Below are 27,507 nucleotides of genomic sequence, written 5' to 3' on the forward strand. Positions count from 1 at the left end.
TATGTTATTACTATTTCCAAAATATTCAGTCTTCCCTGTCCTGGCCTGACTTCCAGAGCTGTCCCAATTTCATGCCATTAAATTTCTTCTGGGGAAGCATTATGCCCAGGGTCCATTTTCTGCCTCCAAAAAGTGCACACACTATTGGAGAATTTAGCCACATAATAATGATAACGATCTGAATACCTGCCATGGCCTGGGACTAGGTTCTGTGCAAAAAAAGCAGAAATGGTTATAGTAAAACCCAGACTAGGAGCCCCGAGAGTCCCTATAGAAGGAAGAGAAATTCATCTTCGGTCCTTTGGATTTTGTTTTTCCTTATTTCTTAGCTTCTTTTATTCCATTCCAGGTCAAGAGTTTATTTACTAAGTCAATAGGGAAAGATTGGGAAACTGTCTAAAATATACAATGTCTTCCTACAGTATACATCCATCAAAAGTTTGGGAAAGAATGTCCTGGACTGAGGTTACATACTGTGGCAAAGACTGGCTAGCTAGCTATTCACTGAATCCATTTCCTTCTAGGCAGACGGTTACTTCATTTCCCTGGCTGCTTTGTGGTCAGGCAAGGTCATGTGGCTGAGTTATGGCCAATAGAATGTGGGCAGAAATGAAATGTGCCTTTCCAGTTATGGCCCATGAAAACACCACATACACCATCCCCTATGCTCCTTACCCTTTCGGTGGCAAGCTTAGAAGCCAAATGTTGAAATTGGAGAAGCTATAAGATGGAAGAAAGCTAGATTCCTGGACGAGAACTACCTGTGCAACAGGAACACTCATTTTGGACTTTATACGACCAAAAAATAAATTTCTATTGTGTTAAGCGACTAATATATTGGGGTTTGTCTGCTACAACAACTAATTACCTTAACTAATACTAGCCTTATAAGACTGTGCATACCTTGAAAACTTTCAAGGGTTTAAAATCCTAATGCCCTTCTACTTTCATTGGCTAAATGGTATAAAGGGAAACTGTAATTTTTGTTGGAGAATTTTAGTTTCTCAACCTCTCATTACTAGTCACCAAATAATGTCATGAAAACATGAAATTTCTTGATTGAAAAAAATCCTAAGTGCAAATCATCATTAAGATGGAGGAGGGGAGAGAGGGAGGCCCCTCCAGCATATTCAGTGGAAAATGTCATTTTGGATGCCTAAGAATCAACCTACTCTCCTCTATTTGAGATATGTACTTTGCCTCGGACATAGAGGATTAGCTGGTGGCCAGTCCTTACTGATTACTGTGTATAAAAAAGTCACAGGCACTTTTGAGCTTTGGATGTCTCCACAGGAATCGTTAAGTAAGGGATTCAGCTAACTACTTGGATAATTAAAGGAAAAACTCCATTTTTGTTCCTGCTATTTGTGTAGCATTGGCTTGAATTACCCAGTTTATTCACCTCTGTATTAGATGGTGTCTAGACAAAGCCTTAGTATGTGTGATAATATAAAACCATTCATTTTTTATCAGAAGAATAGAAAAGGAATGCTAAATTTTGGCCCATACATGTATCTATCAAGGAAGTGACTCTAACTCCTGTATTTGAACCAAAATAATTCTATAGGTAAACTCTAAAGAAACGTCAAAATCGTCTATCAGTGGTGATTAGGTTCTAAGCCTTGCCCAAGAAATCTGCTTAGCCCCACATCTAGTCATTGAGTATTCATTCATTTACATATTTGATGCTTAACACACAATTAATTAACCTAACGCTAACTATTTGGAAGGCTGGCTTGGGAGCATGTGGCTAACATAGGAGAGAAAAATTGCAGGAGATGGAGGAGGGAAGGAATATTTTCTGAATCCAGTCACTGAGATAGGGCTTAGAAGGCTAAATAGGGGTTAGGAGATAAAGAATGGGTGTAAGTGTGTGCCACCCGGGTTGCTCAGACGGTTAAGCATCTGTCTTTGGCTCAGGTCATGATCTCAGGGTCCTAGGGTGAGGGTTGAGCGGGTGGTCTGTGCTCAGCGGAGAGTCTGCTTGGGATTTTCTCCCCTCTCCTTCTGCCCCTTCCCCTGCTGTGCTCACTCTCTCTCTCATAAATAAATAAATAAATAAATAAATAAATAAATAAATAAAGTCTTAAAAAAAAAGAATAAGTATTAGTAGGTGGGGGGAGGGGGGAGAGATGAAGGCCTTCCAGATGGAGGCGATATGAGCATACATAAGGGAGGTACCAATGTGTCTGGTGAGTAGTTGATGGGATATGGCCAAAGCTTACACTGAATTGGGTCATTCATTCCATCAACATATATTGCTTGAGGTTGGGGACAGTGTCCCTGTCCTCACAGCATTTGTATTCTTCTGAGGGAGACAGACAATAACCAAGGAAGTAAGTGTATAATTCCAGGTTGTGATAGTGCTATGAAGAAAAATGGTGCAGAACAGGGGAGTTAGAGAATAACCCACAAAGAAGATGGTGATATTTTACGATGGTTAGGGTTGGTGGCAGGAATTAGAAGGGTCATTCTGCATGAACTTCCATTCCAAGATGTTCTGAGTCCAAATTTCACCTGGGCCCTGAGTTTGGTTCTGAGTTCTGTTCTGAGAGATGAGCCTGAGTGGCAGAAACCACAAGGGCATTCGTGTCTGGGGTCAGGAGCAAGGAAAAGTCTTATGTGGTGGTCAAGGGATCAAAATGAGGAAAAGTGGCAAGCCTCTGGGGAACTAGAGAAAGTCTTGATCATTTCATTTCATTTTGAAGATAGATTCTTTGTTTGTGAGGCTAAAAAAAATTTTATTGGTGACAATTTTTGACCTATCCAGTGATTTTAAACATGAGCTAAACTTGTTCAATTAACAATATATGCCCCCCACCCAAAAAAGCCAATATATGCCCCTTTTCCATTAGTTCCTTTTTTTTTTTTTTTTTTTTTTTTTTGCATAGAAACTGGTCATCTTTGGCCCCTCTGATAGAATAGAACCAAGGATTTTGCAACAATGAGACAGAATACTCAGTTTTAATTCAGAATAGGCAATGTCATCATAAAATAAAGACACCGTGACATAACCAAATGTAGATTTAAAAGACACCACCTCCTCATTTCAGGAATGGAGAGCCTCCCCAGCCCAGAGGCTGTTACTCAGAGGGAAAAAGGAGAGAAATCTCATTAGCTAAGAGCCTTCATTCCCCAACCCTGCCAAAGGCAGCAGGGGATGTGCAGCATTCTGGGGCCCAGGTAATGATTTCTTCACAGATGGAATGTTTAGAGTACTTCCCAAGTCAGGAAGGAAATAAAATCTCAGAAAGATTTAGTGTGAGGAAGCCCTCTGTTGGGGAGCATGTCTATTTAATCCTTCCTTCTCAGATCCTGGGCCCATCATAGTTTTGATTTGCCAATGGGCAAAGGAAGCCAGCTTGAGGAAGAATTCCTTGTACTGGCACAATGGCTAGAAGTACTTAGCTTTCATTTGCAGACTCAGTTTCTCCATCCTTCCTTAGCCTTATTGCTCAAGTTCACCCAAACCAAGCTTTCCAGGCTCTGTTAGGCTTGTTAAGCATTTTCTTCATATTGAAAGTAGAGAATTGAGGCAATTATCTGGATAATATCTAAGTTTGATCGATTGTATCTAAGATGACTGAGGAAGGATACTAGTAATATTGTGGTTGTTTGTGTCGTCCTTTTGTAGCAATAATCTCTGCACAGTACTTTCAGAAAACATTAAATTAATAAGATAAACCATCCTATTGTTATTCCATCCTGTCAGATTCCCATAGTTTTGAGGGTCTCATGTAGTGAACTGCCTTATTTCCAGGAAGAACACAATTCATCATTTTGTCTTAATTTTACCTTTAGTTTTTCCTCTACCAACACAATACCCAGACACATCCCCCTTGCTACTCAGAAACTCCCTGCAAAAGGGAAAAGGGGGACAAGTGTGACTTTGAAGAAAAATAGAGAATTTCATTTTTCTTAACTTTATTGTATAAGCATAGGATATTTTATTAGCAATGGTGATGGTGTAGGCTACTGAAACTGGATATTACACATTAGAAATTGGAATTTTGTATTTATTTTCTCTTCGAAGTAAATTCTCACTACTGTTCTCATTTCTAGGGATACTCCTGGCCACCAGGTATAAACATTAAATATTTCCATGTGTACAATACCAAAAAACAGGTTTTTGTGATTCGAAAAGTTGGTGATCATTCCAACAGCCTAGCACTGAAGTAACAGCAGGGAGAAGGATGGTTAGATCTCAGATATTATGATTATTTCTAAAGCCATTTTGGTGAAATAAGAAAGGAGTTAGCTAATGGGGTGTTTCAAATGTAAGTACTGACCTGTTAATTGTAGCTACAATTGTTCCCAAACTATTCCTGTCTCTGGTTAAGTTTCATATCTAAAAAAATTGATGTTACACAAAAAATTAAAAATGTTACATGTCCAGATTAAATTTAGATAGTCAGATAAATGGGTATGCAGATTGCAGGTTGGCAAGGAGACAAGTGTTTGATAAGATATATAATTGCTATTTTATCCTGATGTGAAATGGAAACTATTACAAAATCTTAGTATCTGATTTTCAATAGATGTATCAGGTTGAGCAGACCATCTTTTTAGAAATGCCAATGTCATTTCAATACCATGTCATCAAAATTGTAACCACAGCAGGAAAATGAGTATCCAATAGGAAGCTGATAATTACAGTGCGAGTTCAAGCAGACCCCACACAATTATAGGAAAAGCCATTCTTTCCAAGTTATGAATATGAAAGATTTGGTTGTAGCTTATTTTAACTTATTAAAACACTTCCTTCATAATTTAATTTAAACTTAGCAGTTGCCCATTGGGGATCTCCTTTGTCACCAAATGGATTTCACCTATTGAAGATGTACTAAAGAATTGGAGTAATTATTATATCAGTTCCATCCCAGGAGACATAACAGGAATTATTAGAGAAATGACAGTCTCTCTGTCAGATGTCTGCTGTCAAATCAAATAATATAATCAGTATTGTGATCATGAACTCTTAATGACTTTATGTACTTCAAAAAGTTATATGGAAGCATAGGTTTAAGGGAGAGGCTATTGTGAGCACAGGTGCTTGGTGAGGGGAGAGCTCTTGGCTATCAGGCATCAGTGCACTGTGGATTTCTTATGAATAGAAACCATCCCGTTCACATCATTAGTGGTAAGCATGACACATAGTAGGCCTCCAAACATATTTTCCCAGTTGAATTAAAAGAAAACATGCTAAGTCCCAGTTGTGCATAATATAGATGCTGATAACATATCTTTTCTGGGCCATCTTTCCCTCAAAAGAATCAAACAGCATCTCTGAAAACTGAATATTGGCCATCTGAACATTGAGTTTGCTCATGGAGCTCGGCCTCTTTCTTGGGATTCTTGCCCTATGTCTATGTCTAGTTTTGCACTTACATTCATATGCTAATTATAATGGCACCGATGTCTGAAAAAGTTGCCCACATGTTCCCAATCATCACTTCATGTCTCATGGAGTGATGGGACAACCGGATGGGAGGGAGAAACAGACTATAGGCCGTCATACAGCTGTGATTCTCAAATTCTGGTTCCTGGGGCAGCAGTAGCAGCATCACCTGGGAGCTTATGAGATGTGCAACAAGCATTTCTGAGCTAGAAGCTGGCAGCAATCTGTTCTTACCACCACCCCCCAGGTGATTCTGATACAGGCTCAAATCTGAGAATCACTTCTCTACATAAGGGAAAGAATAAAGTGTGTGTGTGTGTGTGTGTGTGTGTGTGTGTGTGTGTTTGTGTGTGTGTGCGTGTGTGTGGTATGCTTGTGCGGAGGGAAACATAAAGAGAACCGTGGGTGGGATTCTGGCAAATGCAGACAGGGGGACATACCTAACAGAAAGGAGGAGGGAGAAGAGACAGAAAAATTTTTTAAAAGAACCAGAAGAGAAGAGCAACTCCACAACAAAGAGAAGACTTCGAAGAAGAGAAGAGGAGGTAGTGGTGTCAGTCAAATCTGGCCAGAGGAGGGCTAATGGAGTAGGTGGGCAGCAGGGATGTTGGAGGGAGCAGAGTCTATGGAAATAGGCTGAGGACAAGCTCAAATTGCTGAGCACTGAGTGTGGAGGAGGAGGGAGAAGCAGGCAGGAAAGGCCCCTGTTTCAGAGAGATTTGCAGCCATGGAAGAGATGCAGCCTGCTGGCTTGTGAAGAGGAAGAAGGGGTAAGGGAAAGCTTTTTAGGACAAAGGAAGTGAGCAAGTGAATAAAGGAGGGAGTGCCTGTGGAAGGTGGCAAGGGAGAGAATCCGAGCACAGAGATGTGAAGGAGACAAGGCTCATTCAATTGCTGAGCTAAGCATGTCTTTCCACACGCATTGGTTGAGAACCTGTAATTGCCCAGCACTGTTCTCAGGGTAATGAATAAAACAGACAACGTGCTTGCTCACCTGGAGTTTACATCCTAGGGAGGGGGGGAAAAACAGGTGATACATATGTAATTTGTCAGGTACGCATAAATGGCATGAAGAGGAGAGCAAGATAAGGAGAATTAGGGGGACAAGGAGGAAGTGTGTTCAGGATAGATAGAGTCACTCCTCTAAGAGGCTGATGGTAGGCAGAGATGCTAGGAACACGAGGGAGTGGGCCGCACAGCTACGGGTCAGAAACACAGGTCTGGAGAGGCTGGCAAAGACAAATCCCCCTGCAGGAGTCATTCCCTGCGTTCTGGGAAAAGCAAGGATGCCAGCTGCTTGGGGTGGACCGAGGCGAGGGAAAGGCGGTGGGAAAATGGAAGACCACATTATGAGAAGCCTTGAAGGCCATGGTCTGAACTTGACACTCGTTAAGATGGGAAGCAGTGAAAAGTTCTGCACGAGAGGTATTCTGAGTTACACTTTTAAAAAAGCTGACTTTGATTTCTGTGTAGAAAACAAGTCCCACAACAGGCAAGAGCAGAAGTGGAGAGGGTATTCAGGAGGCTACTCCAGGAATCCAGAGGGCAGCTGACAGAGGTAGAGGTGGGGCTGGCAAGAAGGGAGCAGATTCTGGGCATACTGTGGGATTTGCTGATGGGGTAGAGGGAGGTCTGATAGAGAGGCAGAATTCTAGGACGAGCAAGAACTTGAAAATCTGGAGGTCGGCAAGTAGTAAATAATAGCGACTGTTGGCTTTTAGTGAGTATTTCCTATTTATCAAGTGTCCTGCTAAGTCCATCCCCTGTATCACATCACTTACTCCTATGTACAACCCCCGTTAAGACTAAGGGACTGAGGCTAAGCGAGGGTCAGCAGCCTGTCACTCACGGAGCGAGGGCGAGGGTGGCTGGGGCCTGGGGCCCACGCAGTCCGCAGTCCGGCTGCAAAGCGCACACCTTTAGTCCTCCATGAGACACATGCTCTATTTTCTCCCCAAGAGAAGAAAGGGAGAGTGGGGAAGGAGGACCAAGATCGGCCGTTGACAAAGAATACTGACTGATTAATTGAAAAATGCATATCAAAGACTTAAAATACGTAATAATAAGATAACTGTCGCTTTCCTTAGGGGGTTGTTATGGTTTGGGGCTCAGCCTCCTGTGGCTGCCTGTGCCATGTGTGGGTGAGGAAAACCACTGAGCTGCAATCTTCCGGGACTTCCTCAGAAGTGATGTCAGTTACAGAGAGTCCGAAATACCGAGTGATCCCTTCAGCTACCACATGGCTGTGGAACGCATTGCTGGTTTCCAGTCCTATGAGATAAACATCCCCTCGATCTTGTTTAGCATAAACACTGTCCTGAAATCGAGGAGGCCAGCAAGATGCTAGTCGGATCATGATGTATTTATTAAGCTGAGCGGTGGGTTTGACACTCAGAGGAACACCAGATGAATGCAAGACACATTTCTTGCCCTTAAGGGGCTCACAGCATTGATTTGGCTTATGGACCACCCAACAATCATCAGGGTGGAGAAACCAAATCTCCACCTTGGGCTCACTGTGCTGCACCACGTGACAGGCCAGGAGATGAAAAGGGCCTCGGTGCACATGGAATGTGTGCACGGCCTGCAGTCCTCAGCCTGTGCACATGAACTCCACTGAGCAGCCTGGCTGCAGAGTGAAGGTGGCTGTTGGTGCATAAACATTGTCATTTCACTGAGACTGCTATTTCATCTTTGAACCTCGGCTTCAAAGGAACACTGACCTTATTCCTGTAGCTTGCCTTTCTTTGAAGCCTATGGCTTTGCATTGCAGATTAAAGCAAAGATATTCATCAAGGGACAGATCTGGCCAACTGCTCCCCATACTTAGCCCGAAACAAAGCCTTAAAAGGCTCCAATCACAGTTGCAGTGGAGTGGGCCAAAGATGAAGGCTTGGAGCCGTGCTCTCTTTCTCAGATCCTATAAGGCTGTGCTGGCATGACAGAGTGTATCCCTTTGAGCTCCAGGCAACTTTACCCCGAGAGTCCCCGTGTATCTCAGGAGAAAGGGGAGAGTTAATGCAATATTCTCAACCTGTCCTATTCATTTTATTTAAAGCAGGCATTGTCGTAAATGAGGCCAGCACGAACATTCACTGGTGCCTTTGAATTCTTCAAAAGATGTGTCAGACAGAACCATCTGAAACTTGGCTGATGATTCTGTCAATTTTCTTTTCTACTACTTTCCTTTGTTCACCCCTTTGAAAAGAAATTGTCCTATCTTTCCCCCTGGGTTCTCCCATCTTGGCTCTAAGAAAACAGACTTCACACATTGCCTTCTCTTTTCTTTCTTTCTTTCTTTCTTTCTTTCTTTCTTTCTTTCTTTCTTTCTTTCTTTCTTTCTTTCTTCCTTACTAAGATGGCAAGAGAAGTAAAGGGAGAAACTTTAACCGGGAGGCAAAAAAAAAAAAATCATAAGAATTATTTAATTCTTTAATTATAAGGCAAAGAGAGAGAATCAAGAAAAATACTTCCCACCTCAGAGGAAGAAAAATTGATGATAGATGACTATCAAAGAGCAAATGATCATATTTTTCAATGTGATTTTTCTGCTGATCTTCAACTGTAATCAGATAAATGGAGTGATTTCTGTCTGTGATGAAGTGGTAAATCCAGAGGAGGGAAGGGAATGACTGTCAGGTTGGATACATGTAAATCAACTACTGATAGCATATACACTAAAGGGTTTAAAAAATTAGTGATCCTTATTGAGACATAGGCTAACTTTCTTAGTTATTCATCTTTAAAATATGGCCCAAAGAATAATTCTGGCTATTGTTCATTAAGAAATGCATGAGGTTCAGAGTACCTGGGGGCTCAGTCAGTTAAGTGTCTGCCTTTGGCTCAGGTCATGATCCCAGGGTCTTGGGGCTGAGTCCCCTGCTGGGTTCCCTGCTCAGCAGGAAGTCTGCTTTTCTCTCTCCCTCTGCCCCTTTACCCACTTGTGCTCTCAAATAAATAAGTAATAAGTAAGTAAATAAATAAATAAATAAATAAAACCTTAAAAAAAATGAACGAATGAAGTTCAGGAAGATCATCAACATAGCTTTGTGAGAAGCAGTGGTTCCAGACCAGTTTTTTCATACAACCAGACAGTTCACGTTGGCATGACAGATATAGCTCTATTTTTAGCTTCACTTTAAAAGGTTGAAAGATATCTGCTTATCTATATCCATATCCTTTAATTTACCAACTCCTTCTCCCACAAATTTGGATGTGGTCATATACCTAGTTTCGGCCAAAGGACTATAAACAAGGTGGTAATGTCACTTGCAGGTTGATGTTCTCCTGTTCTCTGCCATGGTGACCATGAAGGCCATGTAAGGAGATGCCTTAGCCTCAGCTAGAAGTAGCCTGAATCACTGCTCCTATGGAGGATAGCTGTGCAGAGAGTTATCTGATTTGTATTAGACTTGATGTGAGCAAGAAATAAACCTTGGTTCTGTTAAGCCACAGAGATTTTCAAGGCCTATTTGTTATGGTGGCATAACTTTGCTTCTCCTGACTAATCCAAGGCCTTGGGGTACATCTAGTCTTACTTCACTTCTATCATAAGAATCTTTCCTACAGCATCCCAGAGATGGGGTCCAAATACTTCTCACTTGAGAACTAAATACCTCAATAATAGTAAGCAAATAACAGTAGCAAGCAATTACATGACATTTACCAAAGACTTGTTTTCAGACATAATTTTAAGTATTTTATATATCTTAATTTACCTAACTCCCACAAAAGCATGAACTCATCAATATTATTTTCCTCTTTTTTATAGCTGGAGGAACTGAAGCACCAAGAAGTAACTTGCCCAGAGTTGAACAGACATGTTAAATCACTTGCCTATGGCCACAGAGCTAGTAAACAGGATCCCAGGAGTCCAATCCAGGCAGATGCTTTCAGTTTCTGCCCTTAACCATTGCACCACGTGGCCTCCCTAGATTGGATTTTTATTTCCTTCTCACACAGCCTATTCAACAAGAGACAGAATCATAAAACCCTAAAGACAAGGTTGGAAGAGACTTTGGAGGACTATCAATCACTGCATTTTACGTGCAGGAACAAAATCACTCTGCAGGCCATTTTTCTGCATTAGTGAAAACGAAAGGTCTGTCTCAGGGGTTTTCAAACCAGTGTCCTGGGGAGCGCTTGGGTCAGGAAAAGGGCCTCCAGGGCTGTCAGTATGGAGGGAGGTGTATACACTACTTCAACCAGCTCAGCCCTGTTCTAATCTGCTTTATATAGTAGACTTCTGGGTAAAATTTGTATGTGAGTAAAGTATTCTGCTGCTTTAATAAAATCAGGAAATGGACCTCCCCAGGCTTCTACTGAAGTAGCAAGGCTTGGAAGGTGGCACTAAACAATGGAGGGCTTCCCACCAGCTGAGAGGTGGGATGCAGCATGGGGATTCTATAGCCCAGTGACCAGTTTTGGGGCCAGGATAATTTGCTACTTAAATGCACTCAAGATTGCCTGGCAGCAAGAACTGCCTTATTCATCACTGTATCCCCACTGTGACATGTAGTAGAAGCCCTATAAGCTATATCTTAAAGATAGAAGGCAAGCTCCAAAAGGCTTTGCTGAAACAATTTTTCAAAAAGATTAAGCTCATTTGGGTTAAGCAAAGGAGCACACTTTGGCTGTGGAGACCCAATGTAAAAAAGATGTCTGGAAAGTTATTGTGTGTTTTTATACATGTATCCTCAAATAGGCAGTAAATGGTAAATCCCTCCCCAACTCCCACTTTTTCCCAGGGAAATACAAGTGACAGCCCCAACCAAGCACAGGCAAACACATATAACTGTTTGCTTTGTTTTAACACAACTGATCACAGAAAGTTATCCAGATTTGCTGATCACATTGAGAAGTGACTTAGAAAGTTTTCTTTGCTTTAAAAAAAATATTTCCTTTGTGTGTGTGTGTTGGCAGCAGTTTTAGTACATTTTTGTACTATGTATGATTATATATCATGTATAAAGTGGGTTTGTACGAATTTACAAATTGGGTTAAGACAAAGGTATGTATCTGAGAAGGGGGCAGATTGATGAGGCAGGAGGAAGACAGAAGTCTGAGAAAGGATCTATGAGAGTTGTCCCACCTACAGAACCTCTTACCTTCTGTGGTACCATCCAGTCCCATGATAAGTTTCATTGATCTGATGATTTGCTCAGCTACTGGGGGGCTCATGGATGTGGCATAAACAGCACTATGTGAGTGAACTCGTAAATAATCCACAAGCTCCTTTAATAAAAGAGGAAACAAAAAAAAAAGAAGGCAAATAAGTCTTAGTGTTGGTGGTGAGAGTCACATCTAATCTGCTCCCCATCCACCATGGCACAAGACATTTGATTCTCACATGTGATCTGATTTTCAAGGGGCATCACCAAACTGTTTATTTTTTCTATCTCTTCTTAGTCTCTCCTTCAAAAACCTACAAGGCATGCAAAAGTGGAATGCTGAGAATTTGGAGTTGAGGTCTGCAAGGCAAAACCATATGTATAAAGGAGAAATGATTTCCCAAACATTTGTTGACTACTTAGCAGGCACAAGCACTGGCTTAGTATTTAGGAGTATCCAAGAATATAGGATGTGGTTCTTGCCCTTGAGCATATAACATTAGATTGTGCCAAAGAAAAGCAATGGGGGGAAAAGTAACAGGATATGCAGACCACTATATGCAACAGGGGTATAAGACTGCAGAGGAAAGAGAGGGGTATTGCTAGCTGGAGCAGACAGGGAAGGCTTCAGTGAGGAAGCAGAATTGTCTTGAAGAATGAAAACAGATACAGAGGAGTGGTGGGGTAGAGAGTGGCAGAAGGGAGAGGTGGGAAATTAAACCAGAGTGTAGGATCAAATAAACTCTGGTTACAACTTGGACAGTAGAGAACTATTGGAATTTTTGTGCAGCACTATTTGGAGTGCTGACCCGCTGCAGTCTGCTGGTCTTCAGTGGCAGGAATGATTCTTCACTTGCATGCCTGACTCCCGAGGCCCAATATAAGGTCCCAGGTAAGCCCGCTGAAAGCCTAAGATGTTCCAGTAACCCAATGCCATGATGGGGAGGGGTGCATGGGAGGTGCTCAGCCATCTATCTGCTGACCAGACCCTCCACTGGCCCGCTGGTTCTGGCTCTGGCTTGGGACCTTCAGGATGCTTTGCAGAAAAGCTAATGGGCTAATAATACTTCTGCATTAGCAGCGAGTCTGTAAAGCATCAGCCACCTTCTCTCTTCAAGGATGAGGAGACAATTTAGAATACCACTGAGGTGTCTTTTCTGATTATCCCTGCGTAAAGGTGAACTGGGAGGAGCCCTTGCTTCGGGCAAGCCCATCTCTTCCTAAACCCCTTCATTAGCTACACCTGTCCCCAACTCCAAGCCTGGGACTGTGCCCACCCTTCCCTTTCCCATCTCTCTTGGGGAATAGGTGGCATGGTTGTTCACAAGCTTCTTAAACATTCTTAGGTCATCGTCTTCAGTAAAGTGAATGGCCTGTCTCACAGGCAGTTGCTGATGTGATGCACCTACCTTGCCTCCTGGGGGGACCTGGTAGCTCCATTCTGTCCCTCCTGCTTCCTTCAATGTGTCCTTCATTCTAAATCTCCTCTTTCATGGATCCTTATTCCCTGACTTCCTTTCTCTCTCTTGTCCTTCATTTCACACTCTTCATTTCTTTTTTTTTCTTCCTTTTCTTCTATTCTGATTCCTTCTTTCCCTCTTTCATTTTGAATTCCCCTTTTAAATCTTTTTCTCCTCTCCAGTCTTAAGTATTTCCTTCCTCCGTCTGCTTCCCTTCCCATTCCCTTCCCCTCCATTACCTCCCCTTCTGCCTCTTCTTCCCTCCCATCCTCTCCTCTCCCCTCCCCTTCCCTATCCTTTCTTTTTTTCTTTTTTCTCCGTACCCCTGGGGGGCCTTTGTCCCTGCTTTCATTTTTCCAGCAAGTTTGTGGGAGGACTTGCTCCAGGCTCTGTTCTAGATGTGGGAGTCTAAGAAGAGAAGGGGGATGGAAAGGCTAGTCCCTGGCAGCCATTATTCATTTACATTAAAATGAAGTTTCTACCTATTCTTTGGTTTAGTGATCCTCATACAAGCAGTTGGGTGAGTTTTCACTGTTTGAAGAGTACATGCATGATGATGGCCTGACTTAAGGCACAGGCCACACAGTATTTGGAAAGTTCACTCTGGGCAATGGGAGAGGGGGGAGGCTCTAAGAGAAAGAGGCAGTCATTTCCCAGGCTGTTCTTCACAGTTCTATGCTCAGTGCTGCTCCAAGAGCAGCAGCAAGGGTTTTCTTGGTTTGTTGAGAGTTGATGCCTCCTGGAAATCCTGGGGAAGCCAAGTGGAAGACAGTGGGAAGGACACAGGTGACAGTATGATAGGGGCTCATGTGGACCAGAGCTGGGAAAGGGCTCTTCTAAGCAGGTGATCTGGCCTTGAAGGATGGATGGATTGGGACAGATGCAGGGGAGGGGAGAGGCAGGGACATGTGCTAAAATTGGGAATGAGGATTGCATCTTATCAACAAAATAGAGGAGTCAATTGGGAGTAGAGGGGGAAGCTAGTGTTTCAAAGGCAAGGTTATCTCCATAAAGGGAAGAGTTGCAGGACAAGCTCTGGAATCAGACTGCTTGAGTTAAATCCTGGCTCTCCCACTTAACCGATATGTGACCACCAGCAAGTTACTAAACCTCTCTGTGCTTTACTTTTCTTCTCTGAAAAGTGAAATAATACTAATACTAACTTCAGGGTCATCATGAAAATTAAATATGTCTAGAAAAGTGTCTGGTACAAAGTGAATATCAAATGAGATTGGCGGTTATCATTAATAGATTGTCAAATCGAAGATTCTTAGAGCTGGGAGCATGGGCTGGGAGGAGGGGACCAAAATACAAAAACTCCTTGGAGTGTCTCTATCCCAACCCCCTTATTTGGCAGAGGGTAGTGTTTTAAGGTTAGCCAACTACACCCTGGTACACCGGGACAGCAAACCAAAGGTTTTCAGCCCAGCTCTTCCTCCATCCTTATTGGGGTGGTAATGTTAGGAGGGAAATGAGAGGCATTTTAAAGAAAAGAATACCAGACTTCATGACTGATGGCATGGCTCTGAAAACATTATAGGGCTTGCGCTAACACGACAGCTGATATTCCTTGGCCACTTGAGGCTCCATTTAAAGGACTTTCCACGGATTAACTTATTTAACCTTCCCAATCAGTCTGATGTAGGTATTATTTTTATCTCCCTTATATAGTTGATTACTGAGTCACTGAAAGGGTCAGAAAATTATCCAACCAAAACATGATTGGATAACTAGGATTTGGACCCAAAGAGTCTGGGTCTAGAGTCCCCACCCTTAGCACCATACTATAATACTTTTCCAACTAGAGAGCTGGCTTGGCAGTGAGGGGACAGGGAAGCTCAGAGATGACTTTCTTCACTTCCATTTCACCTGTGGTGCTTTCCCTTAGTTCACAAGTTGCTCCTTTTTGGGGGGAGGAAGGGAGAATCTCTAATATACTCAACTGTTAACAGTACTAAATTACAGAGTGAATTGCATCAGTCTCAAAATGCTTTGAGGCTATTGCTCTTATTTCTCCAAAGAGAGTGAGACTACTTTGAGAGTTATACCCTCCTCTAAAAGCCACAGTGGTGGGTACCTAGCAGGGGCCTGGTAAATACTGATGATCTAATGAAGAGCAAAGGCCTTTAGGGACTGAGGAAGAATCAGGTGAGGGTCCTTGAAGTATATAGGGAACTACTAAGCTGCATTCTTAGGAACAAGTATAGAAATAGTCTCTTAGTTTTGGGGCATCACTGACAAAGATCATACAAAGTAACAAAACAAAGCTTCCTTGGGTTTCTCAAGGGCTCTTCTCAGGGTCCCCAACCCCTAATTTTCCTTTCCAAATTAGGGAATTTCATAAAGCCAAGGTTGTCTGCTTCTTAGTTTGAATAAATGCCTCATTAGTGCAGTTATTATTCCCTTTTAACATTAAGAGTATCTTGCCCACAACCTTATTTCTTTTAGACTGAGTCCCCTTCCTCTGAGGGTCTGAGTTTGTGGACCAGGCTAATTTTCTTGTGTGGCTCAGAAAGTGGGGCTCCTTAAGTAACTTCTGCAGAGCATCAAGGAAGGTGTTGATGCCCAGATTCTGATTCCCCCATTAGGCACCAGGAACCATGACTTGGGATTTGGCTTTGGTCCCTTCAAGGAAAGTCTGGGTTATGTCTTCCCTCAGAGTGGGTTAGAGGTCTCCTCATACTGAGGTCTCCAAGTTCACTTGTAAGTTCAAAAACCTGATTATTTTCTCTAGCCATAGGCCTGGAGTTCAAGGGCAAGGGTGGTTTGCTGAGGAAATCAGAGAGGAGGCTCTTAGAATAAACATCATGGTGTTCATACCATGACCCCCATTTACTTCAAAGGGCTGTTAAATGCAGCCGCGGCCAAGCATACAGGGCAGAGCTGGCTTCTGCAAGGGGCCTGCCTTTGTCTGGCGCCCAGGCTTCTGGGGCTAACGCTCACCCCAAATTTGGCTGCCCTGTCTGATTTCCTTCCTCCAGAATTCCAGCCCTACAGCCTATCAATCATGAAGGCTACCTTTGCTGCACACATTTGCAAGTCTCAGTTCAGCCCATGGAGACTATGAAAGCCAGTGGTTAGCAGCAGGCATACAAGGGGACTAAGGCTGCATGCCTGAGAAACACTTGGATTCCCCCGCACCAGCTCCAAACAAGGTCTTTAGTGTTGACCACCTCTCCTCAGCAACTGGACTGACACAAATTAAAAAATAAACATAAACCTAGCTCCATCAGCTCAGGCATCCTTAAAGAAGCCATTCATGGCATGGAGCTCTGATTGGTGGAAAGAAGTAATTATCTGACATTTCACCTCAAAGGTCATGAAAGGACAGAATGTTCCAAGTTGGGTTGTTCGCAGATCATTTACAGTAGCTCCAAACTCAAAGTGAACAAAATAGCAAAATCTTGCTGGCTCTGGAGAGACCTACGGTTTCCCTATGGTGGGGAGAGAAGGTCGAGGCCAGGGCAGTAAATTCCAGTAAGTAGAGATGAATTTGTCAGACATTCTGTGACAGCCAGCCTGGGGCCAAGAAAAAAAATCTCTTCTCTGGGGTACTGTCTTAGCATCAAATCAAGTTTTTCTTTTCTTTCTTTCTCTTTCTTTCTTTCTTTCTTTCTTTCTTTCTTTCTTTCTTTCTTTCTATAGGGAAGCATTTCTTTTTTTAAAGATTATGTATGTATGTATTTATTTATTTATTTATTTAGAGAGGTGCAGAGACACAGGCAGAGGGAGAAGCAGATACCTTGCAGGGAGCCTGACGTGGGACTCGATCCAGGGTCTCCAGGATCACGCCCTGGGCTGCAGGCAGCGCTAAACCGCTGCGCCACCAGGGCTGCCCCAAATCGAGTTTTTCTCCCCTTGTTTGTTTCTAAACACTTTTCCTTCTGTGACATATCTTGTCACTTACGTACATAGTCCCGATCTTGATCAGCTCCAGAAAGGCTTCTAGAGCCTCCTAGAAACTGTTAAAAGGAATATAGTCCCTCTACTACTAACCCTAACATTGATATTTAAAAAGAGAGCCAGACAGTTTTATCTTTTTTATAGAGTTTTTGACTCAAGTAATCAAATCTCATGATTTACTAAGATCCCTATGAACGCAGTAAAATTGAAATTATTAGGGTTTCAGAAAAAAATGTAAGGTCCTAGTGTGTGTTCTTTAACAACTTTATGGTTAATTTTGTTGCTTTTGTGCCCATTGGCTAGAATCCTGGATATTTTGCAGTACCTCCCCCAAATTGAGGTATACACGGCAAAATATGCAGGAAAAAACATGATAGAATTCTAAAAACTCTAATTATTTCAATAGCTAAGTAGAAAGATTTCCTTCAAATTAAAACTGTTGGCATTTGTCCAATAAAGTCTAAGTGAAAATTTTTCACAAAAATAATTCAAAATTCAGGGAATAAAAGCTATGATTTAAATGGAAACTATACCTAATTTAAAATTAACATAAGTTAAAAAGTTAAAGGTACAGACAAGCAGATGCAAAAATTCCATTAACTTGGCTTATCAGTTGGGAAGCAAACCAGTTTATCTGGGTTTGCCACAGACTCATCAAAACCATTCCAGACAGGTGTGTATTTGACTGATTTTGAAATCATCAGGGAACAACACAAGTGGCCTCCAGTCTCTTGCTCACCTTCCACGTCTTAAAAACTGCCCTATGTTTTCTAGAGTTTGCATCTTGCTGTTTTAGGGCAGTTAAGTCTCCGCATAGGCTAATGGACCTCAGCCAAAGACTATCTTGCTGCCATCTAGTGGTCAATTCGGAGACTACAGTGTAGTATGGAAGGGGATGGGGAGGGGAGGAGAGGGAGAGGCGAGTGGAGAGGAGGGGGTTGGGGAGGGATGATGCGTGGAGGGGAGGTATGATGCAGTGGAGAGGAGGGGAAGGGAGGGGGAGAGGAGAGGAGGGGAGGGGAGGGGAAGGAGAGAGGACGAGGAGAGGGGGAAGGGGAATGGGAGAGGAGGGGGAAGGGGAGGGAAGGAGGGGGGAAGGGGGATGGGAGATGAGGGGGAAAGGAAGGGGAGGGGAGCGGGGAGGGGGGAGGGAAGGGGGAATGGGAGGAGAGGGGAAAGGGAGGAGGAGAGGGGAGGGGGAGGAGGATGGGGAGGAGGAGGAGGATGGGGAGGGGGAGGAGGATGGGGAGGGAGAGGGTGAGAGGGGAGAGGGAGAGGAAGGGGGAGGGGGACAGGGAGGAGAGGAGAGGTTGTTGGGGAGGGATGATAGAGTGCAGGGGAGGGGGAAGGAGGGGGGAGGAGGAAGAAGGGAGGGGAAAGGGGAGAGGAGAGGAGGGGAAGGGAGATGGGAGAGGAGGGGGCAGGGGAGGGGAGGGGGAAGGGGGAGGGGAGGGGGAAGGGGGAGGGGAGGGGGAAGGGGGAGGGGAGGAGAAGGGGGAGGGGAGGAGAAGGGAGGAGGAGGGGAGGAGAAGGGAGGAGGAGGGGAGGAGAAGGGAGGAGGAGGAGAGGGGAGGAGGAGTGGGTTGGGGAGGGATGTTGCAGTTCTCTGGATCCAAGCATGCAGAGGATGAATATTTTAAAGAGCAAGGAAACGAACAGATCTATATGTTTTTCTGCATTGCGATTAATGTAAACAATTTCCCAGGACTGCCCAGTTGTCCACCCCAAAGGAATACAGGTTACACAGACAGGAACAAATACACTTGTCAAACAGTCCTACTGGCTTGAGGATAGAGAATAAGAGAGAATCAGAGTGAGCTGGTCCTCACTTCCAGGCTAGTCAAGAGCCTTTGTTTAAAGTGAGGATCACAGGAAGGAACTCCAAGGGGAAAATGTGACATCTACCAAATTTGACAACATTTCAAGGATCCGCTTGCTTCCGTTTATTCAGGTGCCCTTGGCAGAGGAAACAGAGTTACGCTTGGTTAAAAATTCTGTAGCTCAGAACTGCTGCTAAAGTAATTACAAAACCACAAGCTCACAAAGCAACGCAGCCGGAAAAGGGACCTCCTAAATTTGAGACCCTCTGATCCCTCCGCTTCCACAGTTGAGGAAGGGAACATTTAACCTTTCACCAGATTTAGCTAAATTTTGTAGCATTCCCTATGTTTTTAGCATTACCCAGCTAATTCCCACAGGCCAGTGAAGGGAGGATGGAAAACAATGCTTTGAGTTCAGAAGAAAGTAATGCTTTTTGAAGGGTCAAGGCCACTGAAAACCCTGAACATTTTAAGCGCTTGTGTATCTCATGGCAGGGCAAGTGGCTATAGATTTCACTGTTTTAAATCATAGGCTTTCAATGACCAGACTGTTTTCTGCTGCAATCCCTGATTTGTCTGACTGGGTTATCAGGAGTCTGAACTTTTGTTCCTGCTGGTCACAATGAGTAAGTTATTGGGGATTTTGGATAAGCTGTTGATGCCATCTGCATGCACTGGTTTGGGGCCTGGTGTGCCTCCTCGGTGGAGCCAGCATCACTGGCACAAGTTACTTTGGGACAGGTGTAGGCCTACATGAGATAGCTATCAGGATTTGGATACAGGGCAGGCAACCGACTTCTTTATCTATCTCTCAAATCCAGGTTTGAATTTTTCATTTTCTCTTTCTCCCTCCCTTCCGTCCTCTTTATAAATTTCTTTTAAACATTTATTGGTTTATATTGAAAACCCCCCTAGAGATGTTGGCCATAAAACAACAAGGATAACACTCAATAGTCTGATCCCATCAGATCAGAATTCTAAGTCATGTAGATAGGACATAAGAAGGGCATCTTCTGGCTCAGTTGGTGTAACATGCGATTCTTGATCTCCAGCTCATGAGTTTGAGCCCCACATTGGGGGTAGAGATTACTTAAAAAAAATAAAATAAAATAAAATATTTAAAAAATATATGAGAGGGTGACAAAAATTGACCTGTGGCTTATCCAAAATGTGGGAGAGAATTATTTTGCACAGAAAATCTCCTTAAAGGGCATGATATTGCTACAATTTTGATTAAAACTCTTAAAACCCAGAACTTGTAGCACAAGGCCAACCTTTAATTAATTAATTAATTAATTAATTAATTAAATTAATATCTGACCTTTGCCCACTGTTGCTGTTATCTGCTTTATGTTTTTTCATGCCACAAAAACCAAGCTGCTCACAGTTCTGTAGCATCCCCTTAGCATTTCTGTGGTTTGGTATACATTATTCCCTCTTTTTGAAATATACCCTCTCCCCATCATTTGCCTATAAGAATGATATTTATTCTAAGACTCCTTAGATACTACCCTGCAGAGTTAACAACCCCTCTTCTTGTATTAAGTCTTTGCCTGTGTACACTGCCTGTGTTGTCATTTTATTATAATGGGATTGCTCATCACATGCTCCTCTTCACCATTTGAGGGTGAGTTCCTTGCTATTCTGGGCTTACTTGGCTGTGGACCCACTGTATCTAGGCTGCCATGATTTACTGAGGTATGGTGAACTGCACTGAACTCTCATGGAATCCAGAGCAGCCCTACAAACTGTGTCGCCAGAGCATTCAGGTTTTAAGTAGACACAGGGAGTCCCTCTCTTACCTTCCTTCCAGCTATGTAACCTCCTGCAGCTCCAAAGCTTTTGGTGAATGTGCCCATAAGCACATCGACATCTCGAGGGTCCAGTCCAAAGAATTCTACAACACCCCGGCCAGTTGGGCCCACGGACCCAATACTGTGAGCTTCATCTATGTAGAGGTAAGCCTTGTATTTCTTCTTTAGAGCCACGATCTGGGGCAGATGCACGATGGAACCTTCCATGCTAGGGCATAAGGAGAAATGCTTGTCATTTGTGTATACTTTCCTGGGAAGCTCTGTAATGGTCTCCCTTCCAACGCGTCTCAGACATCGTGCCCTGACACCAGTCAGCGGTGACAGGGACATGCAATTCCTTTCTTCTTACAGCATATTTTATTTGGCTCAGACAATCCCTCTCAATCTTGTAAGGTTAATTTGACAATATTTTCCTTGAAAAAAATAATTTATGTTCAACAGATTTCAGTGCTTTGAGTTGTTATAGCTAATTACTACGTAAACAATTAGCTCACCGCACTGTTGATCAGTTTATTCATAAAGGCAGCTAGTGTAACTAGACTGACCTTTTTTGGATTCTAGGTATTTTGATCATTTTAATTGAATTACTTTACAGTAATCTGTCTTTTCAAGCTTGCTGCTGTCTATTTGACCAGTTCTATCTGACCTAAATTCAGTGCTTGGATTGCCAAAGATCAAAGGAAAGAACTAAAAATACATAACAGAACTTTGCTTAAGACACACAGTATTAATGAAAGCACAAGAGAAAGTTCTTAGGCTGTCTTGTTCAGTGCTCATTGGAAGTCAAGGGTATCTGGTAGTGACCCTTTTTTTTTTTTTGACCCTTTTTTTCTGTTCCTTTAGGGAAATCTTCTCATTTTTGAGTGAGCATCAGAATCCCCTGCATGGTTTGTTAAAACACAGACTACTGCTCCCCCCTCACCTCGTTGCCCCCAAGTTTCTGATTTAGCAGGTCTGAGATGGGCTGACAGTCTGTATTTCTACCAAGCTCCCACTTCTGGTTAGGGACAGCACTTTGATAACCACTGCCGTAGATGAACCTTTTTGTTTTAGCCCTAAGTGTTTAATTTTTTCATGGTATTGTAAGTTACAAAAACCTCTTCAGGTCCTTCAGAAAAGGGAAAAATGTGAAGTAAAGAAATAAGTAAAATTCACATTTACATGGCACCTTTGGAACTCAGTGGATGGAAAAGAAGTTTTGGCTTTAATCAGTTCTCAGAACACTTTGTGGGCTGGGTCTACACCACACACAGTTTTGACTGCCCTGACAGTTGAGTTCTATGAAAACACACAGACTCTCACCCTCACCACACAAAGGAGCTTGTCAAACAACTCAAGCAACCCTTCAATTGAGTTCAAGAAGTAATCAATTGATGCAAACAGAAAGTTGAGCTTCTCCCTTCTTCCTATTTAGTTTATTTATTAAGTTTAATGTATTACAAAAATAAACTTAAATGTTAGGTTGATTCAGTCAAAACAGTCCGGCTGGTTGTTCAGTTATCCAGGCCCAGGGGTACTGGTTTGGAGGGAGTAGGATGACCATCAAGTGTAGCATTTGTGCTTTTGGCTTCTTTAAAGGACTTTATTCTGTAGAGCAGTCTTAAGGTCACAGCAAAGCTGAGCAGAAGTTACAGATTTCCCGTATACTCTGTCCCACATAGGTATAATCTACCCCATTATCAACATCCTCTACCAGAGCAGTCCATTTGTTACAAATGAACCTACACTGACACATCATTGTCACCCAAAGTCTAAGTTAACCTGAGTGTTGCCTCTTGGTGTTGTGCATTCACTAAGTTTGGACAAATGTATGATAACCTGTATCCATCATTATGGTATCTTACAGACGTTTTTTACTGCCATGCCTTTTCATGGCTTGAGAGTTCATTTCTTTTTAGTGCTAAATAGCATTCCATTGCCTGGCTGGACCACAGTTTACTTATTCATTCACTGACTGAAGGACATTTTGGTTGCTTCCAAGTTTTGGCAATTAGGAATAGAGATACTATAAACATCCATGTGCAGGATTTTGTGTGGACATAAGTTTTCAACTCCTTTGGGTAAATACTGAGGAGCATGATTGCTGGATTGTATGATAAGAGTATGTTTGTTTAGTTTTGTAGGAAACTGCCAAACTGTCTTCCAAAGTGGCTCCACTATTTTGCATTCCCACCAACAATGTATGAGCCTTTGTGTTGCTGTGCATTCTCACCAGCATGTACTGTTGCCAGTCTTCCAGATGCTAGCCTCCTAACAGGTGTGTAGTGGTATCCTATTGCTTTAATTTACGTTTTCCTGATGACATATGATGTGGAGCATCTTTTCTTATGTGTATTTCCATTTATATGTCTTCTTTGGTGGAGTATCTCCTAAGGTCTTTTTGATCAGGTTATTTGCCTTCTTACTGTTGAGTTTTAAGAGTTCTTTGTATATTTTATATAACAGTCCTTTATCAGATGTATCTTTTGCAAATGTTTTCTCCCAGTCTGTGGCTTGTCTTCTCATTCTCTTGGCATGGCCTTCCACAGAGCACAAGTTGTTAATTTTAATGAAGTCCAGCTTATTGCATTTGTGTTTTTCACAAGGTCATTCTGAATGGCTATTTTCAGATTTTAATGAAATGGAAACCAAATACAGTCATCTTCTCTTATATAAGTTTGTGAATAAATTCCAGTAACTTCTTTGATTAACTGCTTGTTAACATGGTTTTCACTGAGAAGGCACAGCTATCTCACTAAGCTTAGACTGTAGCCACACCACTTACCAGCTGAGGACTTGGGCATCTCACATGATGTTCTCTGCTTCAGTTTTCTCTTATGTCAAGTAAGCATGATGATGGAACCCTCTGTATAAGGTCTTTCTAAGGAAGCCTAGAAATAGAGTTTGTAAAGTGTCTTGGCACATAATGAGCACTCATTGGGTTGTTCTTTTTCTTAGGAGGAGCTTTCGGAGAAATGTTTGCAATGAGGCCTGACTTGAGAAATTGTGAGCCCTACACAATGCTCTGTGTTGAATCTTCTAGGAAAGAGGCATATGGGTGTCATACATAATAAATGGCTATATTCCCTCAGCATTCTAGGATCTACTTCTCATCTTTAACATGTTATAAGTTGGTAACACAAGTATGCTAAAAACTTGACATGTCACAAATAGCCATTCTTTGTTCTGGAACTGAATTTGGCAGGAGCCAGAGTTAATGCTGAACAGTTTGCAGACACTCAAGGCAGCTAATTAGCCATCCTTTGCTGGGGCTGGTCTAGCTGATGTTAGGAGTCTGCCCACCTGGTTTATATTTCTTTCTCCAAGATTAATGACTCTACAGTACTGCTGATTTCTGGAGTTACTGCAGGGCACACGTGAGTCCTAGAGAGAACTCAGCTTTTATAAAGAGTTATATTCACTCACACTAAGTTTTCATTTTCTCAACGTGACCAAATTTGAATTGAACCTTTTCCTAAGGAGGATAATGAGATTTGTGCATGCAAGAATAGGTTATCTATGTTGTTCCTGTAAATCGCTGTCAGAAAATACAGTGCCAAAAATGAAAAAGAAAACAAGGACGGTGTTTTATTTTTTCTTCTTGAATGGCAAGTTGTGCTTTCTTTTGACTTCAATTAAAGAAAAACAACTAAAATATAACTATAGGTAGAGATAATTCCACCACTTAATTTGAAGCTCTGTGCAAGGACTTGAATTAGTCTTAAACCAACAAGCTGGTGAACAATTTCTTTATATCTTTTCTGTTACATAATGTATTAGCTAAGTGACAAGACTCTTTTGAAATTTCCTTTTCATCACCTTCTCCTCCACATATAAAGCATATTATCCATTGGCAGGATTGGGAATTAAACTACTGGTATGTCAACTTACATGGTGGAAAAATCTCCTTGGTGGGCCCCAAGTACAATCCAACAAAGGAAAGAGGGTGAAAAGAGCTAAGACTAATTAAAAATAAAGTATTTTCTTTTCCTTTTTTCTTTATTTGTTTAAACCATAGGTTAAAGTTCTCAACCCTTAAACTTACACTATTTTGTGAAGGAGAATGGCTTATACCCTTAGAGAGAATGGAATTCTGAGACTTAAACATTTGTTTACATATGTATTTTTTTGGAAGGGCTGTTCCTCCTACCTTTTATTTTGAAAGTTATGGGTTACAGTTATGCTACTTTATATCCCAGGTTATCTGGGAACCCCTGCCCTTCTCTAGTACATTTTTTGAAAAATTTTGAGATTTCTCAACCACAATGAGTCAACTAACTAGACTTTTCAGAGATACAAAACTAGAAAAGTCTGACTTTAAAATAATACTTAAAAGAGAATGCAGATGACAACACTAAAATAATACTATTGTACTTTTAAGCCCCAAATCATGAACTCACAGATTTTAGATTTTAAGTTTCAATCTCCCTATTTTTAGGTAGGTAAATGATGAAGGCCACATGGATGACTTTACATTTTCTATGTTTACATCATCAGATGGGGACACATGAGTGGAGTCTTCTGTTGATACTGGGCCTCTGTCCCAGCAGGGCTACCTGGTTTGAATCCTGGCTCTCTCTATTTCCTCTCAGTTATCTGTCCTGGCCCAAGTGTCTTCATCTTCACAGTAACCTCAAAGGTACCAGAGAGGTTTACTCAAGGTCATACATGTGAAGTGACGAGTAGACACATAGTAAATGTGAGCTGATACCCATCCTCCAGCTGGGTAAAGAGCAAACAGCTTCACTAATGTAGAGAGCTTACTGTTTTCCATGCAGCAACTTCTTCAGTTAAAAATGAATTTAATGATGAGGATGGCTGCTCTTGGTTGTGGGCTTACTATGGGCTGGGCTTCTGCCAAGAATGAGATTCAATGATCCTACTTAATACTTATAAAAGAACCCTATGAAGGGCACCCAACTGTAGGTAACAACACTAGGATTTGAACCCAGGTCCCAGGCCTCCTTCCAGATCCTGGGTCCTCCATGTCCTCCTTTATATAAATAATGAGACTTAGATGGTTTATGGATGGTGACATTATTATTGTTACTATAATTATCATTATCATAACTGCTTTTGTGGAGTTTAAGGATTTCTTAGACTTAGTATCTGGCTTCTTCTTCTTTTTTTTTTTTTTTTTTTTTACCTTGATACCTGCCTGAAACTGTCTGATTTGGCAGATTGCTTTTTTTATGAATTATGAAAAAATTGACTTATGTGAGGCATTTGTTGTGGGGAGACTTTGCCGGTGGTGGCAAACAACAGCAATAGATAAAAACAAATCTGGGAGTGAAAAAACAAAGGAGGCTTTGATTGATGTCAACAAGGTATGTGTCCATAACACATTGCTAAAAAGTAGAAGTGCATTTGTGAACTGTTGATTTCACATTCCTAACCCTGGCTCTTTGGTAAATCTTGTGGGAAATAATTTCATTTTTTGGTGATAGCGGCAAGTGAGATCATCTACTATGGTCCAGAACTCCAGTCTAGGTTATCTTTATTTTACAGATGAGGAAAATGAGGCCCCAGGAAGTACCAAAGCCTGTCTAAGAAATGCCCTGCTTCCTAGCTTCAAATGAGCCTTTTTAGGTCATAATTTCATTTAAAGACAAGATTCTGTGCAGATGAGGTAAAAGAAAGCTCTCTGTGAAGGGAAGTCCATGAAGAGTGGAGGTTTCGTTGTATAAATAAATGTCAAGCTGATTGAACCACTGTGGCAGATTGCCTCCAAAGATGGCTGCCTTCAAGTCTTCCCATCGCTCTAAACACAAGCCAACCCTCCCATCAGGAGGTGGGCTCTCTCCCCCTTCTCCTTGAGTCTGGGTTGGCTGGCCTTTTGCCATCCTTTGACCCATCGTGCTTGCAGAAGTGATGCCATACTGGTTCTGGGCCTAGCCCTGAAAAGACTGACAGTCTTTTCCTGTTTTCACTCTCTCAGAACATAGCACCATGTTGTAAGGAAGTTCTGGCGTGATTGCTGAGTGAGAAGAGCCTATAGACAAAGCACCCCGGAGAAGAGAACGGAACAAGGTACTTCTGTCAACAGCTAGAACTCAGTGAGGTCATTTTGGATGTTCCAGATCCCAGCTCGACTTCCATCTGAAGGCAACCTCTTAAATGACCACAGCCAACACCATGAGGAGCAGAAGAACTGCCCAGTCGATCCAGGGAACCCACAGTGGTATGGGAAATAATAGCTCATTGCTGTGTAAGCCGTCATGCTCTGGGTGGTTTGTTACATGGTATTAGGTACCAGAGCAGGCACCATTGCTCGTGAAGCCCTAGTGCTGGTTTGGTGCCTTGTTGGCTTGGAGCTGGAAGTCCACACCTGGCTCTCCTGTCCTCCTGAGCTTGTGGTAGGACATAGGCCCCAGCATTAATGAGCCCTGCTGCTGGAGTGGTTTCTCTGTGTAACTGATGGGAATAGTTGACAGTAAAATGCTGGTGGTCTACTTAACTTCAGCCACGATCAAAGTACTTAAAACACTACTTTCCTTTAGTGGAGCCAAGCTTTGTTTATTTGAAGTTGGATTCTGTCAACTCTGGTTCACCCAATCTGCTGTCCCTCAGCTGATCCCTGCTCCTGCGAGTCCAGGCATGAATGACAGGTGTTTAGATAAGGGCTCCCCTCCCAGGCTGGCAGCTGGCACAGATCACACAGGGAGAAAGACCTGTGCTTGAGGTTATGACAGCCCAGAGTCCATATGCGATCATTTCCTGAAAGTAGCAAGTTCAAGGCCAGTGAATAATTAATGAAACTGAATTATTAATTGAAATATTCCACATCAGGGTCTTTCAACCTCAGCACTGTTGGCATTTTGAGCAGGCTGATTCTCTGTTGTAGGGGCCTGTCCTGTGCATTGCAGAATGTTTAACGGCATCACTGGCTTCTGCCCACTAGATGCCAGTAGTACTCTATGGCAGCTGTGACAACTAAAAATTGTCCAAAGTGTCCAGGATAGGGGAGGGTTGAGGGTAAGAAATCACCTTGGTTGAGAATACTGCTCTAGGGTGATCCCAAAG

General features: G+C 42.4%; 1 protein-coding gene across 2 annotated transcripts in view; it reads right to left on the bottom strand.

Annotated features, from left to right (window-relative positions):
• Positions 1–27,507, bottom strand: part of SPTLC3 (serine palmitoyltransferase long chain base subunit 3) — a 151,050-nt gene that overhangs the window by 27,963 nt on the left and 95,580 nt on the right. For both annotated transcript variants that reach the window (XM_038571598.1, XM_038571599.1), the window contains 2 exons: positions 20,494–20,713; positions 11,506–11,632 (listed from right to left, as the gene is read on the bottom strand). In XM_038571598.1, coding sequence (XP_038427526.1) covers positions 11,506–11,632; positions 20,494–20,713 — 347 coding nt within the window. The remainder of the gene's footprint in view (positions 1–11,505; positions 11,633–20,493; positions 20,714–27,507) is intronic.

This window comes from Canis lupus, chromosome 24 (assembly GCF_011100685.1).
Source record: "Canis lupus familiaris isolate Mischka breed German Shepherd chromosome 24, alternate assembly UU_Cfam_GSD_1.0, whole genome shotgun sequence".
In the NCBI taxonomy this organism is placed as follows: Eukaryota; Metazoa; Chordata; class Mammalia; order Carnivora; family Canidae; genus Canis; species Canis lupus.